At 36.1% G+C, this 16,884-nt stretch overlaps 3 protein-coding genes across 3 annotated transcripts; 2 read left to right on the top strand and 1 right to left on the bottom strand.

Moving 5' to 3' along the window:
• The first annotated feature begins 423 nt into the window (after positions 1-423).
• Positions 424-1,053, top strand: pmaip1 (phorbol-12-myristate-13-acetate-induced protein 1). The gene is made up of 2 exons (XM_042732289.1): positions 424-743; positions 841-1,053. The coding sequence occupies exons 1-2, from the start codon at positions 731-733 to the stop codon at positions 963-965; spliced, it is 138 nt and encodes a 45-aa protein (XP_042588223.1). The 5' UTR covers positions 424-730; the 3' UTR covers positions 966-1,053.
• Positions 1,054-2,842: 1,789 nt separating this feature from the next.
• golph3b (golgi phosphoprotein 3b) lies at positions 2,843-11,397 on the bottom strand. The gene is made up of 4 exons (XM_042732288.1): positions 10,979-11,397; positions 10,353-10,484; positions 10,142-10,256; positions 2,843-4,722 (listed from the first exon to the last, which is right to left on the bottom strand). The coding sequence occupies exons 1-4, from the start codon at positions 11,189-11,191 to the stop codon at positions 4,298-4,300; spliced, it is 885 nt and encodes a 294-aa protein (XP_042588222.1). The 5' UTR covers positions 11,192-11,397; the 3' UTR covers positions 2,843-4,297.
• A 1,061-nt stretch (positions 11,398-12,458) lies between these two features.
• On the top strand, positions 12,459-15,666 carry isl1b (ISL LIM homeobox 1b; the record flags this gene model as incomplete). Its single annotated transcript, XM_042731982.1, has 7 exons — positions 12,459-12,480; positions 12,616-12,805; positions 13,647-13,891; positions 14,161-14,430; positions 15,036-15,039; positions 15,221-15,353; positions 15,437-15,666. Coding segments are annotated over 7 exons (981 nt in total), but the record flags the coding sequence as incomplete, so codon positions are not given.
• Between the last annotated feature and the right edge of the window lie 1,218 nt (positions 15,667-16,884).

The following is a 16,884-nucleotide window of genomic DNA, read 5'->3' as shown; positions in this document are numbered from 1 at the left end:
TATATATATATATATATATATATTCTATATAATATAATATATATATATATATATATATATATGTTAATATTACATTAGTGATATTTTACAAAATATAGAAATAGTATTAAGAATTAGTTAATTTAGCATTTTGTAAAACTTTACCTGAGAGTTTTCTTGCCCCAGGTGGGGGCAATTAATAATTCTAATAATTCAGTTTTAAAAAAAAATAAGAAATACATTTTGTGCTATAATTTATTTCTATTTCAATTAATGACACAAAAATAAATGCACACTGTTCTTAAAGGGCATCTTCCCCCATAGGCCTTTTACGAGATTAATAGCCTCGCTATACATGGTGTTATCGCTGTTCAGTTGTTTTTTACGAAACAAGTCCCGATGTTTAAATTAAAAGATATTTTTGTCGTTATCGTTCTCACAGTGTACAAAGTGTAGGCTACTGCTTATGTAGGCTAAGTAAAGGTGGACAGTTCATCATTTGAACCGGACAGGTTCCCTCTCAGGTAGACGCCATGTAAACAAAACATCATCAAGAGTGACGTGGACGGGAATTCTCAGATAGTCACGATGCTTATTACGTCACTCTATTTAACTCCGCGGCTTCTAACTATACTTCACAGAAGTGCGTTCGTCGCAGTCAGACGCAGTCAGCAGCCGCCGCTCGTGAATTCATACGAGGAAGTTACACACTTTTGAAACCCCGGAACGTATCAGTTCTCTACGATCTGAGATGGCGAAGAAAGGTAAAACAAACTGACAAATCTGTTTAAAAACAAAGTTTTGTAAAATAAGCCAGGGGAACAAGCTAACTGACTTACTTTCGATTTCTTCCTCGTACAGAGCAAGCCGCTGTTGTCGAGTGCGCGCAGGAGCTGCGCAGAGTCGGAGATCTGCTCAACTGGAAATACAGGTTGCTGGAGCTCATTATAAAACTCCGGAAACTACAGACGGACGGGAAAAGCTGAAAAAGACAGCTTTTTGGGCAGGAATCCGTGGATACTGAACCAACGTGGACCCAACATCTGAAGAGGGTTCATAACCGAAGACGAGATGCGTCGTCTTCCAAAAACAACAACAGGAAAAAGTTGAACAGGAATATGGCCTTCTAAGATGAAGACGTGGATACGATGGTCCTTGTGGACATACAAACACAGTGGATCATTTCTGGGCTCTTCTGAGCCATATTTATCTCTGGTCGGTTTCTCTGAGGGGTTTTGAACAGCAGGAAGAGTTTTCAATCATGATGTCGAATGGTGGAGATCTTTACAAAAGGACTTCTGCTTATTCATTCTCATATATTTTCATAAGACTATAAAATTACAGATGGTGTGAAATGGTTGCCTTGTTTTGTAGCCTACTTCTGGATTTTTTTATTTATTATTTTTTTACATATAGGCCTAGCCTAATAAATGGCTAATTTCAGTTTCAGACGTGGAAACTTGACCCCATTTAGCTATAAAAATGACCTGGAGACCAATTTGGGTTATATATAATGTGTTTTTTGTTTGTTTGTTTTTTGAGGAAAAGCTCAAAACAACTTTGAATATGTTGAATATGTAGGTGTCACTTGCTTGATATTTCATAAGTTATGCGGTGAAATTCATTTAAACAGTGACTTGTCCAAATTCTATTTAGGGATCACTCTTTATTTATTTTTTCTGAGGACCTGCAGTTGCATTTAGATTATTTTTTGTTAAATGATCCCCAATGTGCAAATTATGTAGGCCTAAGTTAAGGAGTTACCTATTTTTATAAGCCATTTAAATTATTATATTTAAATATAAAGTTAAAGTTTGGGGCACAATTTGTCCAGATGATATATAGGCTATTTATGATGTGTAAATCTATAATACTTATAGGCAACAATTTTTAAGTAATAACATTGTAAATATTTATACTGTATAACTCAATCTACTGTCAAATCAACTGAAATGTTTAACACTTTCTGACTAATGTTTATGGTGTTTTCTGAAACTAATTAAATGTAATCAAGACTACAAAATAAACTGCTTGCAAGTTGCATGTGTGTGATTTGTCCCTTAATTTTTTGATTTATTGGAAAGTAAAACACAGCCAGTCTGACTCGTTTTTTTTTTTATTCAGTTTTATTCAGCAAATCAAGAACAGTGCAACCAGCGTAGACTAACCAGACTAAACTTAACCAGTTCTGTTCAGTGAGTCAAAAACCTTGAGTGCAACCATTTCAGTGTTTGTTTTGATGGTAAATTTGTTGGAATTAATGATTTCTTTTTTCCATTTATAATAAAACTAGTTGCATGTACAAAATATGATAGTAGACCTAAACTACGATTATGATAGATTATTCAATTTAAAGGAGCTTCATTAATATTTTTATGAAGTAAATACACACCTGACGTGCATTTTTGCGCCTTGTTTTTTCGTTGGAGTAAAAAAAAAAAAAAAAAACGCCAAATTGTTTGTAGAAAAGGTACCTCACCATCTTGAAGACACTTGACATAATAATGACTTCTAATAATACGAACTTCACAAGAGGACAAGAGCACATCATAATACTTCACTGAACTGAATCCATCAGAGCAATCCTGAATCAACAATCAACTCATTTTAATGAACAGGTGAACTTGCAGTTCAATCTTATCTGATCTGCTCATATATGATGTGTTCGGAGGAAAAACTGTACAATTTTACCTTTAGCATAAGCAGTCTTGAGGTTATGGTCCTAATCATGCCACATTTACACCATGTTCTCAGTACAACAAATGAGAATTGACTTCATTAGAACTCGAGTCACAGCATTGAAAACTAAAAATCTACAATAAAAGATCTGTGATACACAAAGAAGGAGGACATCTAATAGTCATATACCTTCCAGGCACTTAAAGATATTCCTTTATTATATGATAAAAAGCAGATGTACAAATCAGGGCATCTATTTCACACAATCTCTACTTTTACAGCTCATTAATTATTGTTTACTAAGAGTAAATCATGTCAAACACCTGCTTGCTTACACAGGAAGGGCATATCCCTACCCTGTGCTTTACCTGTACTCTTTCAGAACAAGAGACAACCAAAAACAGGACAAATAACTCTGAAATATTGCTAACAGCTAAAGGAAGGAACAAAAATAAAAATGATTAAAAACATAGTATAAAAATTGGAAATATAGCGAGAGGAGAGATTATGACATGAAGAAAGCCATATATATGTGACGAGACGTCTACATCAATGCAGTGATCACTATGAAAAGGCCTTGGGAGTGAAAGCCTTTATTAAAGTTGGGGCTCTGCTAGTGTTTGACTGGCCTTTTGCATGAAATGAATGAAGTTGTGAGGCAACTTAAACCCAGACGTTTGATTTAAGGTGTATTTGTGAACTCAATGCTTCCTTGACCTGTTTGTGGTGTATTAGAGTATAAACCGGAGCCATTCGTTGTCAGAATGAACTGTGGATCTTGTATTGGAGAGATGAACCAAATTTGATCAGCCAAACAAAGAACTAAAAGGCTGAGAGTAATATAATAATCCCAATCAAGTTATAGTCAGCTCATACACAGGCTGATGTGAAACGCCAAGCAAAAAAAAAAAGTGTTTAAAAATTAGCACACATTAGAACATTTTATTCTTCGAGCATTTCTGGAAAGAAGACTTGTATGGAAGCAGGGTCACGTATCTTTAAAGCACCGAAGAATAACCGATGCTTGCTTTTCAGTCTTTTGAAACGTGAAATGATTTATTTTCTTTCAACTCAAGACCTATTTCAGGTAGCAGAAGTTAATAGAACATTTCCTGCTGATTATGCAAATACAACCCAAACAGGACCTTTTCATGTAATCACGACAAGCCTGTGTGTTCAGAAGAAGTGGCTCCTCATTCAAAGATACATGGAGTTTGAGATAACTGTTGAATTATACCAGGATCTGGATTAAGATTAGAGTCACGGCCTATTAAAGTACAGACCCTTTAAAAACCCACCTCCTTCAAAGCGCAAATTTTTGTTCTTGTGTGAACTTTATGATCTATAAGTGCATGAACTACAAGAAGCCTCACAGTGAATTGCAATCATGTAGCAACTATTGGCCATTTGAAGTAGACAGGGCAACACCTTTGTGAAGGTCAGAGACAAAACTGTGACAATGAGATAAAGCTGTCCCTTTCCAAGTATCGTCATCATCAGCATCGTCATCTCCTTCAAAATTTGTATTTCCATCATCACCATCACCAATATTAGTTCGAATCAACCAAGCTTGGGGCCAGCGGTCTGAGTTCAATGCCATGAGCACAAAGTTGAGTCCCTTTCTCTCTACTCTGGAGGTTCATTTGGTGAAAGCGGCCACCACCGCCCACAGCAGCTCGTTGGCGCCCGACTTGGCAGCTTCAGCCTCGGGCTCAAGATCCAGAAGCATCCGCACCCTCTTCATGGCCAGATCGTACTGGTCGTCCAGCAGAGGAGCGAAGGCATTTTCTAGAACATCAGAGGAATGTGCCAGGAACAGCAGCGCCAGTACACGCTTATCCATCCGTTGAGGATCATTGACCCATTTCTCCAGGACGGCCTCCTGGACCTTGCGCACCAGCCGCTGCTTGATGGTGTTGTTGGTGAGCGGGTGGGTGGTCATGTCAAAAAGCAGGAAGTTTTGCTTCTCTGTGGTGAGGACGCCCTTCTCCACCAAGTTCTTAGCCAAGCGCTCTCTCACATTTCGCAACTGGTAATGCAGCTTCAACGGATTCCAGGTTTCACCTACAGAATGTAAAAATGGCTCTTGAAATGACTAGAACAACTGGACGGACCCATTTCTAGTACTTTTTTTAATATGTGTAGCAATCTTAATTCTTACAAAATCAATTTCTTATACAAGTCAATATTGTCTTATACAACAATCTTATTTGCAATAAAATAAACTTAGGGTGCTTTCATACCTGGCCCGTTGTTTCGGAACCTGGCACGTTTCCCCCCTTAGCTCGGTTCGTTTGGGCATACGTGAACACGGCAAATGTGCTCGGATCCGCGCCAAAACAATCAGCCCGAGATCGCCTGAATGAGGCGGTCTCGGCTCAACTGAAAACGAACTCTGGAGCGGTTCAGTTGTAGTGAGAAAGCAATCCGATCCAAAGGACCAATGAACCAGCCTATATCCAATGTATGATGGGTAATAACGTAAGTTCCATGCAAAGCAGTAGATAAGCATCCCAATGTGCATACTATCCACGCTATCAAAATAGTATTGAAAATTACTAATAGGGGTTGAACGACTTCTGTTTTTTTTTAAAGTGGACTTTTATGTGATGAAAGTTGAGTCGAAGATGACTAGTCCCTGAAGACGTCATTAATGAACAAATAAGTCTGGAGCTGTGACAAACACCTTGTGCACAGCTGTGGCATATAAAACAGTGCTGCCCACATGGCTATTGCTCCTATAACAGCTCATTTTATCAGTTCTTTGTCTTTGGGTCATTATATTTCTCACAGATTTCTGCTCGATCTAAATCAGATACAGATAAAGTAGCATAGTAAAGATTACATTAATAATAATACCTGTCAGAATCAATCCACTAGTAGGGAAGCTGTGGGGTTTAGTTAAGAAATATATGCTTGAACTTTTCAGTTTTGCTTGAACCTTTCAGTTTCTAATCTATTTTATTGAGAAATCACAGAACAGTGTTGACAATACATTTCAGTACTGAACGATTGTGTGCTCGCATGATATGCGCATGATGTACATGCCACTGTCTGAAGCCTATGTGTGTGCGTTACCGTGCAGCAGCACATTATATTAGAACAGAGATTAACTGACCTGCACTTATAGCTGTTTTAAATGTGCATTCTCCCACATATATTATAGAATACACAAAAATAAAAACACACATCTTTCTTGTCGCTCTCATTCAGACTCCATCAATTATTCATTCACTTGCTTTTAAAAAACAAAGCATTGCGCCCTCTACAGGACCAGCGACTAATGACATAAATCTTAAAGTGTCATGGCAAAGCATTAAAGTCGACTAGTCGATTAGTCTGAGCAACCCCTAATTACTAATATCACATACTGTAGAATTTAGGATGGACAGTATGCACATTGGGACGCAGGTGATATCTGTGGGTGAGCAGGTCTTCGCCATTTAAAATCAAAGCGCGCCTTTTCATTTTATAATGCCGTCTGATTGCTCTTCTTTGTAGAAACTGTTAGGTGCATTTTAAAAATATTTTCCTGACGAATCCTGAAATGATAAATTGATATAATGACAGCTACAAAAAAACAAACAAACAAAAAAAACCACAACAACAAGTCCTCGGAGCTGATGTCGTTCCATCTTAATGGATGACAGCTATGAGCAGAATTCTGGAAAATAAACCATGGAACTTTGACCAATGAGAGGACAGTTTACTCACATGTGACTTGTATTTACAATTTTGGTCTGTTTAGAAACTTTGCCGTGTGAAAGCGAACTGCACCATGAATAAAAAGCAACACTAATAATTTGAATCCCCATTTCGGAAAACAAAGCAATCGATCTACAGGTGTGAAAGCACCCTTAAAGTCTACATGACATCAAAATCACTTTGAGGCAATCTTTAATTTTGGGCGACGCCACAAATTCCTCCTATTTTTCAAGCACTTCCCCCATTTGAACCAATGAAGTGCAACAGTCAGGTTGTGAAAATAAAAACCCCCATTCATTTTCTCCATAGGGGAATTGAGGTTTAACAATAACTTATAAACCTGAAATAGGCAAGTCTATTTTGAGCTCTGAGGTTGTTAATCTATGCTTTTGTTGAAGCCATCCGCCCACATTATTTAAACTTATTTTTTAAATAATCATGTTTAACAGCAATATTTGTGATGAAAAACTACTACTTGTGATTCTGTATAGAAAATCCCACCAATCAGAATTGGAGTGAGCTAATTGCTCCAAAAGAGCTCGCAAAGAATCTCCAATCCCATGAAGCACTGCAAATGATGTAAATGAGGCTCGATTAGTAGTTATGTATGTATTCTTATTCATAGATACAGTCAACAAATTTATAGGGGAGGTCTAATGCGATTTCATGCATCCTGACTTATTTTCACTGTTAAAGAGTTGGATTCTCATGCTAAACATTTCATAAAACACGTTGGATGTATATGACGGAGTATTTCTGTGCAAAATACACTCTTTCTGGGTTCGTATAGTATATATTTATTTAATGCTACGTCAGCATCTAAGGCTATTTTCATGGCAAAGACAATGAAAAAAATATGAGTATAACAAATACAATAAAAACAGCAAACAACCACCAAACATAAGTTATATTACACAAGATTTTTTACATTAACGTGATAAAAATTTGAAAACTCTCTAAGTGAGTTCACTTCATAAAAGAGTTTTCTACATACATTAAAAGCTGGACAGTCCAATAAAATGTTTGACAGAAAGGGGAATCTTGCAGAGCATGCATTAAACAGGGTCTTCACTTTTAAGCAAAAATGCATGAGTCAGTCTTGTATGACCTATACGACAACGGGTAAAATTTCCAGATGTATTTCATGTAATTTATTATTTGTACACGTATTCCACTCTTCTTGCCACTTATTTAATATATAACGATTATTGGTTCAACGCATCACAAATCTCATGGTTCGGATCACATTACGCTTCCATTTATTACTTAAAGCAAAGTACTTCTTTGATTCCACAGCAAATACTACTAGACTAAGGAAGTTTAAACATGATTAAAGAGACAAGAGAACAGACAGTAAGTAAAAGAACAAATACACAAATTACAAGCATAGATAAATACAACACAATATGTTATAAATAAAATAAGGTTGGTAATATTCAAATACAGAAATGTAATAATTAGGGAAAATAACAATGCAGAGTGTTCACTGTATAAATTAAATATAGATTTTTTATCACAGCTGTTTTGTTGTTTGATGATCATTAATGACAGCAGCAGTATTTATAGGCAGCTGTCCCTTTAAGACCTGATGCACGGATCCGATATAATGATACACATCACATCCGATTTCTTTCTCAGCTGTTTTCATTCACTTGAGACATGCAGTCAGTTATTTACCTGAATGATTGTCGAGATGGGCATTTTGTCATTACTTTATGTGTATGTGTCTGTTCAGATATGTGTACGAATAACGATTCAAGTTTCCTTTTGCTTTTTCTCTCTGGAATGTTTTAAAAATGATTAACTTATACTCTATTATGGTTAAATTTTGAACCATGGGGGCTTGGTTCGTATGGATCACGGTTCAACTATGATCCATTTAACCACTAATAACGATTAATAATAGGTCTGATCTCTGTGGGAGGAATTTGACATTTGTTTACTTCCTGATTAAAAACCTCCTTTGCAGCTGCATCAGCTCCCTTCAGGGTTCGTGTAAGTTTCAAAAGGTTTTAGTTTTTTTTTTTTTTTTGAGTATGGCCCTGTATGACATCATAAAGGGTGGGATTCCTTGTATGGGCACTTCTCCAGGAAGAGCGCGAGCACAGGTCAACTAAGAGCACACCCATTAACATGCGTTATTCGGACTACTGAAGCCATCAGCAGCGCTGCACAGGACTTGCTCGAGAAGGATTTGTGTTTTTTTTTTTAGACTAAAATAAAATAAAAATAAAAAAAGTGTGTTTTGGGATGTGAGAGAAAGAACCCAGCATTAAGGGAACTGTGGATGCTGTTTGTTTCTCCGGGGCAGCAACTGAGTTGTGCAAGTATGTGTTTGTTCTCGGCATTTCGGTGACGAAAGTTTTGTAAACAAATTAAATAAAAGTTAAGTCAAAGTTTTTGTCCCTGTTTTATTTATATCTATGTCACAGCTTGCAGATGATCACTATGCAAAAGCTTTGCGTGCTCATGATTTTTTTTTTTTCTCTGTCCACGACGCCTCCAGGAGCACAACTGTTTTCGGAGAGCATTAACCTAAACCTGTAAGACATTCGTTCATCTTCAGAACACAAATTAAGATATTTTAATTTTTTACATTTCGCCATTTTGAAGAGGAGTACAATAGAATTTAATCAACGTAATGAACATTGTTTACTTTCAGCATGCGCGTGCTTTCGTTAAACGTAATGTAAACGTTGTAATGTAAATGAAGCTCATTACGTTGATAATGTTCTGGGGTACTCTCCAAAATGGCAGAAGGTAACTCGGGGAGAAGAACTGCTGAATAAATTAAGTTATTATTGTTTTCTTTGCACACAAAAAGTATTCTCATGGATTCATAAAATTAGGGTTGAACCCCTGATGTCACATGGACTATTTTACTGATGTCCTTGATACGTTTCTGTGCGTTGATCGTGGTAAAATCATTGCGGTCTATTGAGGGTCAGAGAGCTCTCAGATTCCATCAAAAATATCTTAATTTGTGTTCTGAAGATGAACTTTCCTCAAACATCAACCCAACAAAAACATAAATATTAAAAAAATACAGAATATACATATTTGGAAGAACTATCCCTTTACCATGAGACTGGCTGAAACTGTGTGTGTTATGTCCCCTTTTAAATGAATAGTTTCATATTTCTCCATTGTTTTGAATTTTATTGTGCCATTCGCAATGCTTCATGGGATTTGTAGTTCTAAAGCCTAAAGAAACTCAGAAAGCCATTAAGAACACAGGCTTTTACATTTGTCTTTACAGATTTTTAAATACTTTGTTTCAAATCAGTGTTTGCAATGAGATTCACCTTGTAGCTGGTCAGTTTTGGGTTCATTGCCTATAAAGCTTTAATGAACACTTTACTAAAAGCCCAATAGCTGTTTATTCTATCAAAATTCCATTTCACTCTAAAAAGCATCACATCCCAGAAGTAGAATGGGTTGCGCACAGTGTTTCACATTCTTAAAAAGATCATTTGTAAGTGCAAAAATTAAAGTTCTGTCATCATTCACGAGTTCCAAACCCTTACCACTTCCTGCATGACACAAAAGGTTGATATTCTGAATGTTTCAAAAGTTTTTGGTCAAACAAAACAAGTCAGCAGGGTGTAAAACAACACTGGACACTAATGGTTTTCATTGCATTAACAAAAAACATATCTTCTTTGTGTTTCACAGAAGAAAGTCAGTCATACAGGTTTGGAACTGTGAACTTTCCTGTGAAAATAAATAACTTATCTTCTTGTACATATATGTTGTATCATATATATTCACAACTCACCACTTAACAACTCAATCCAGCTCTGGACTGTCTCAGGAGGCTGAGTCTCTTTAACATGCTTCAATGCCTCGTCTAGCAACATGTCTCCAGTGGGGGCATCAGATTTACATATAACCTGAAGAACAAACAGGTTTAAAGAGTAAAAAAAGTGTGAAGCGTGTGAAAAACAAGCTGCAAAAAAAAAAAAAAAAAAATTCACACACCAACCTACCTTTCTGGATAGCAGGCTTTTCCTCCTCATTCCAGATGCCTCCAGTTGCAAGCGTCCTCTTATAGCCAGTTCAATAAGCATACACCCTCTCAGTCCAGACGATATGCAGTCATTCCAGAATGATGTGTAACCCTGAGCAAAAAAAAAAAAAAAAAAGTCAAGCAATTATTATTCTAAGAATAACACCAGCAGGTATCACATAAGATATCCTGCTATTATCATTAGCGTGGATATAGAAAAAAATTGACATGTTTGCGTAAATCAACAAATGTCTTAAACTTGAACCACTTTAAAGTTAATGCCACTTATGGTCCTGACTGCGTTCATTTTGTGTGACAGTTTGAAATTACTGTCCTAACATTTACAAGCTAAGTTGTTTGCAACTGTTATAAAGGAGTAAGTTGTAAAGAGTTACACAATTCACAACTATGACAGAACACTTTATGTTACTTAAACAGCTCTAGAGACCGTCGACTTTCAGCCATATTTTATTATAAAACACGACTAGAAGGCTGAATGGTGAAGGTCTCCAGGACCAGCTGCTCTTAAGACACTTAATCTAACGTTATTCCTCCAGTTACTAACATTAGCCGCTTCCTAACAAAGCCACAGAAGTCACGCCAAACCTCTCTGTCCTTCAGTCCGAGCAGCAGCACCTCTTCCATCAAAGTCAGACGCGTTTCTTTAGCGTCTCCCTTGTCGTCGTCGTCCTCTTCTCCGCGGCGGGACTCGTGCTCATCCTCGTCGGGGCTTTTCTCCTTATCCGCGGCGGCGGCGCTACGCGAGGCCTCGGTCCGTCTCTGCACCAGGCCCGAGTTTCTCTGCGTTAGGGAAGTCATTGTTTGCAGAAACCTAAAAACACCACCGGGTTTAACAGTCTTTTAATTATACATCCGCCAGAGCCGATAATGTCTATAGTTGCGCCCTTCCGTCCCTTTATAACTGATTCATTAACACACTTTCTGTTGACGTGGATGTTTACATGCATCCGGGACGTACCTCCTCTTCCACTCTTATTTCCTTATTCAATATGGCGGACATTGATGACGCAATGACGCATGTAATGTGACGTCAACGAGAACGCCCGCGTTTCCTATTTCTGTGGGTGACAAATTTATATTAACAGAGTAGATAAATCTGGTTTAAATGACAACGTGCTGTTGTCCTCCTGGCTTTTTTTTTCTAAATAAAGTGATCTCTGTGTTTTAGGTTCAAATAAATGAAACAGTGTTCCTGTAAATAAATGTAGCTATAGAAATTAATAAATTCTAAAATAAATGATTATGTGGAAACCCCTCTCTCTCTCTGAAACCAAATAATAACGTTTTAGAAACGTTATTTTAACCAAAAACTAACCTAAACGTTGCAGGAAGTTTTTTTTTAGTAACAACCTAAATATTGATTTTTATTATTATTTTTATAGTCATAGTAAAAACCAAGAACGTTGCACTTATTTATTTGTGTGTGTGTGTGTGTGTGTGTGTGAGAGAGAGAGAGAGAGAGAACTTTCACATACTACAATCATTTTATACACACTTAGCCTGTATGATCAGATATGTTATAAATCCATATTTTTATACCAGAAAATTTCAAAACAGGGCTAAACAATGTGCTTACTGTCATAAATCTATGAATATGTTACTGAAAATACCATTAAATATATTTAAATCTATTCAAGTTCAAGAAATGCAACCGAGATGCAATTGAAAATGAGACCAAAAATCTCACGTAAATAAATAAGTTTAAAAATATACAATTTATAAAAAAATAAGAAAATACCACTAAATCTATTTAATTTCAAGAAATTTAATGAATGAATGCCCTTTATGTGTTTATTCATCATGAGGAAAGGTCATGTACAAAGAATAATAATAATAAAAGTCTATTGCTAATAATAGTTTTCCATATATTACCTGCAGTGGGCGTGTCGCAGTGTTAGTGGGCGGGGATTCCGCCCAACACTGAGCAGCTGATTGGCGCTCATGCACGCTGCGTCTCATCAAATAAATAAAGAGGAGTGAGTGAGTGAGACAGACCTACATTAGTGGCCCTGTAAATGTGTCTTTCTTTTTCTTTAGTGTTTAATATCAAAGATAACGGAATTCTAACATGGGAGATCCCCAGAACAGTAAGTTATCGTTTATCAAAAGTTTTACTCAGTTATATCATTAGATGAGATGCTTGAGGAACTATAGTATCTTCGTTAAATGTCACTGCAATTGATAGATTAGACATATTAATAATGTAATGTGTGTTCTCAAAGGAAGTAAACTGGGCTCCTGCTGCGTGGGTTGTGGGCATCAGATCCGGGATCGCTTCATCCTGCGGGTCTTCCCTGATCTGGAGTGGCACGCGCAGTGTCTGAAGTGCGCGGAGTGCCAGCAGTCTCTGGATGAGTCCTGCACCTGCTTCTTCAGAGACGGCAAGACCTTCTGTAAAGACCACTACAGCAGGTGCGTGCCGCTTTGCTTCTCAGAAGTAAGTTACAATAAATCAAAAGGGATAATAAATAATAAAAAAAAAAAAACGTTTTTAATTGTTTAGTTTTAAGTGTTGGGCCAAACACCTTTACCTTTATAATAGCCTACTCCGACATCCACATGCCACATAAGAACCTATAAAGAAACCCTAAAAAAAAATATCAGTAAACAACTACACTCTCAAAAATAAAGGTTCCACAAGGTTTTTCACAGCGATGCCGTAGAAGAACCAGTTTTGAGTCCCTAAAAGAACCTTTCAGTGAACAGTTTTTCTCAGTGTGAAGAACATTGTAATAATCTAAAGAACCTTTATCTACTGTAAAGAACCTTTTGTGGAATGAAAATGTTCTTTGTGGAACCACTGATGCCAATAAAGAATCTTTATTTTTAAGAGTGTATGGTAACACCCATGACACTAAAATAAGTCAATAAACTTTAATTTAACAACTTAAGATGTAACATATTTCAGTGAAAAACCAAACCAATATGAGCTTTTACCTGAGAATTCTGGGAATGTAAATTGAGAGATATGTATATATCTATATATATGTATATATATAACAGTATTTTACTGTCTATTAGATAAGGTATCTTATTGTTTATTCATTTATTTATTTTACATTGACAGTCGTTTGCCCTAGAATTATAATTATTATAATTAATTATATTTCCATGTATTTTTTTTTAAATAGACAATGTATTCTTAAGTGCAATTTTCTTTTATTCAAAAAATACTGTTTGTGATCTATATAGCATTCTGTAACAACTCCAAAAATCTCTCTTGGCTCTTTTCTCCTTTATTTTTTTCTGTCAGATTATGCACCAGTAAATGTGCAAAATGCCACAAAGCCTTCATCAGCAAGGAGTATGTCATGCGAACACGAGCGAATATTTATCACGTCCAGTGTTTTCGATGCGAGGGCTGCAATCGTCCGTTAGTCCCTGGAGATGAGTATGTTCTGCAGGACGGTCAGCTGCTCTGTACAGACCACCATGAGCTTTTTAACAAATTCATTGGTACCTCAGATAACCAACAGAAAGCGGCTGTTGATCCATCCGGTAAGTGGAGTTTTTGAACATAACACTTATGAACAATATCAAACAAATTTATTAACATTTTATAAACATATATCACTACAAATTATTAAACTTTATCAAAATTTAAGAAAAACATATCAACCTTTTATAAAAATGTAGCATTACATTTTATTTCATGGTTTTTTTTTTTCAATGTTGGAAGAACAGCTGACACTATGTCAACCAAATTTTTGCTGTGTGTTAATGAGCAAAAAGCTTTGAGGTAAAACCTCTCATTATGTATCTGACAGAGGGCATCAAATCCACACCGTCCTGGTCATCGATGCCGAGGAGGTCAGAGAGATCCACACGTGTGAGGACGGTGCTCAGCGAGTCCCAGCTCCACATGCTGCAGACCTGTTACAGTGCTAATCCCAGACCGGACGCCCTCATGAAGGAGCAGCTGGTGGAAATGACAGGCCTCAGTCCTCGGGTCATCCGCGTCTGGTTCCAGAACAAGCGATGCAAAGATAAGAAAAGAGGTCTGATGATGAGAAACACACAGAAGCAACTTGAATGCTGTCTGGTAAGTGAGCAGTTACTTACCCATAGTAACATTTACTTCCCCGGAACATTAACTTTAACAATAAACTTCTTATTTCAAAGGAATTACATTCTATCATGCATTCCATATTAACCATTGTCCATGGCAGCATTTCATATGCGTCTGTAAGTTTTCTTAGTGGTGCAGAAGCTGATGTGGCTTATTAAAAACATTTTTTTTTGTCCAAATGTTTTAAAAAGAAATCTCTTATGCTCACCAAGGCTGCATTTATTTGATCAAAAATACATTATTTGAATATATTTTAAAAATGTAATTTATTCCTGTGATGATCAAAACTAATCAAAATTTTTGTAAATCCATTTTTAATGTTACAACAGATTTTAGTTTCAAATTAATTTTCTATTCATCAAAGAATCCTGAAAAATTCAATCTATCACGGTTTACACAAAAATATGAAGCAGCACAACTGTTTTCAACATTGATAATAATAATACACATAACTCTAAAAACAAAACAAAACATCAGAAAAAAATCTGAAGGATCATGTGACACTAAAAAACTAAACAATGATGCTGAAAATTCAACTTATTTTTGATCAAAGCACAGAAGCGAGTATAAGAGACTTGTTTTAAAAACATTAAAAAACTCCAAACTTTTAACAAATGCATTGCATGGATGCATTTGATTTCTTGTTATACTGAAGACAAAAGCAAAAAGAGATCCTGGAACAGAGAGCTCCTCTACACTCCAGCAGCATCTATGGCTTGGTTAGATTGCATTAGAGAACTCAAGTGTTTCATTCTCAGGGTTTCAGAGGAGCCGCTACTGCTGACCAGTCCAGAGGAGCTGGACAGTGACTTGCTGATAAACCCACCCTGGAAACTACTGACAGACTTCATTCTGCAGAAGGACGCTGAACACAGATCATACCAGCAATTGGTAAATATCAAGATACACAAAAGATGGCTTACTACTAACATCATTTTGTACTGTTGTTCACTTTTGATTGATTTGGTTTTCAGCTTTCTTTATCAAAGGAAGGTCCCTGTTCCACTGGAAGTGAAGTTGTGTCAATATCAGCTCAGCTAGCAGACACACCCAGCAGCCTTACAGCAAGTCCTGCAGACATCAGTGAGTAAACTCAGCCTCTCCCAGCACTGAAACAGCCCGTGCTTGACGGTTAACTGTGAAAATGATGAAGGTCCATTTATATAAACTACCTTTTAAAAAATTGGGGTCTGTAAGAATTTTTTTTTTTGAGAGAAGTCTCTTAGGTTCACAGAGGCTGCATTAATACAGTAATACTGTGAAATATTATTACGGTTTAAAATAACTGTTTTCTATTTGAATCTATTTTAAAATGTTATTTATTCCTGTGATTAAAGCTGCATTTTAAGCATCATTACAGTCTTCAGTGTCACGTGATCCTTCAGAAATCATTCTAATATGCTGATTTGTTGTATTTATAACATTATAAATGTATTTAATGTCACTTTTGGTCAATTTAATGTCCTTAAAGAATAAAAGTATTAATTTCTATACTTCTAAACTTTTGAATGTTAGTATATATTATTAGAATAATAGTCAGTGCGTTTAAAGTTCATAATCTCTGGATTTTCCTGCTGGGATAGAGTTTGACAAAGTATTAGTGCTCTGACTACTGTTATTTTACCATGTATTTTTCAGTTAGAATGAATTGTTAATGTATTTTATTCCTCAGCATATGTAGTTATAAATGGTTTTATGAATCTGTGTGCCTCATTTTGTTCATTTGTTCAGTTTCTAACTTAACGATTAATTTGTGAATAGTCTAAATTCATGTGTTGTATTATATATAGTTTTTGTAGAAAGTTTAATTGTTAAATTATTGTATTTATTTCTTGAAATATTATGTAATAATTTTGTAAATAAACTTTGGTGCTGTGTTGTTCCGGTGCCATTATAGTCTAATAAATACATTACAAATATTTTTTTGGTGATTATCGAGCAGTTTTTGTACTTTTTTGATTTCTCTGACCAAAATTGAATCCATTGATCAGTCCAATAAATGTTGAAAAAACATATTTATTAAAAATAAAAATGTCAGTATTTCAAATAAAACAAAGATGACTGCAGTACAATTTACAAAAAAATACTATTTCAGTTTTTCTACCTAACGTGGAATTGATTGCTATTATATTATTTGTGAAATTTGTGTAAGATTTTCTGCAGAAACAATAAGGAACTGGCTGTTATCTGTATGCCCTATGTTTTGTCCTTAAGCAAGGAGGGTTTCCATTTTTAATACTGTTCCTTGAAGGAAAAGAGAAGCAGTTGTGCTGTTCTCTCGCTCATAATGCTCTGTGAAGTACCTCTCTTATGCAGGACCCGTGTTTTGAACTGAATCATGCACTGCATAATCAAATCACTGCATCTACTATTTCCCCCATTTCTCTGCTGTTAAGCATGTGAGTGAACTGAAAAGATCTTG

This window comes from Cyprinus carpio, chromosome B10, assembly GCF_018340385.1.
Source record: "Cyprinus carpio isolate SPL01 chromosome B10, ASM1834038v1, whole genome shotgun sequence".
Taxonomy (NCBI): domain Eukaryota; kingdom Metazoa; phylum Chordata; class Actinopteri; order Cypriniformes; family Cyprinidae; genus Cyprinus; species Cyprinus carpio.
The sequence above is the reverse complement of the archived record's forward strand: the minus strand, read 5'-3'. Positions and strand labels throughout refer to the sequence as shown.

Bases quoted from the DNA above. Each gene is read 5' to 3' on its own strand.
- golph3b (XM_042732288.1), bottom strand. From the start codon at position 11,191: ATGACTTCCCTAACGCAGAGAAACTCGGGCCTGGTGCAGAGACGGACC. The intron at 10,257-10,352 runs GTAGGTTGGTGT...TTTGTTCTTCAG, and splicing joins AAAGCCTGCTATCCAGAAAG to GTTATATGTAAATCTGATGC. The intron at 4,723-10,141 runs GTGAGTTGTGAA...TACATTCTGTAG, and splicing joins CTGGATTGAGTTGTTAAGTG to GTGAAACCTGGAATCCGTTG.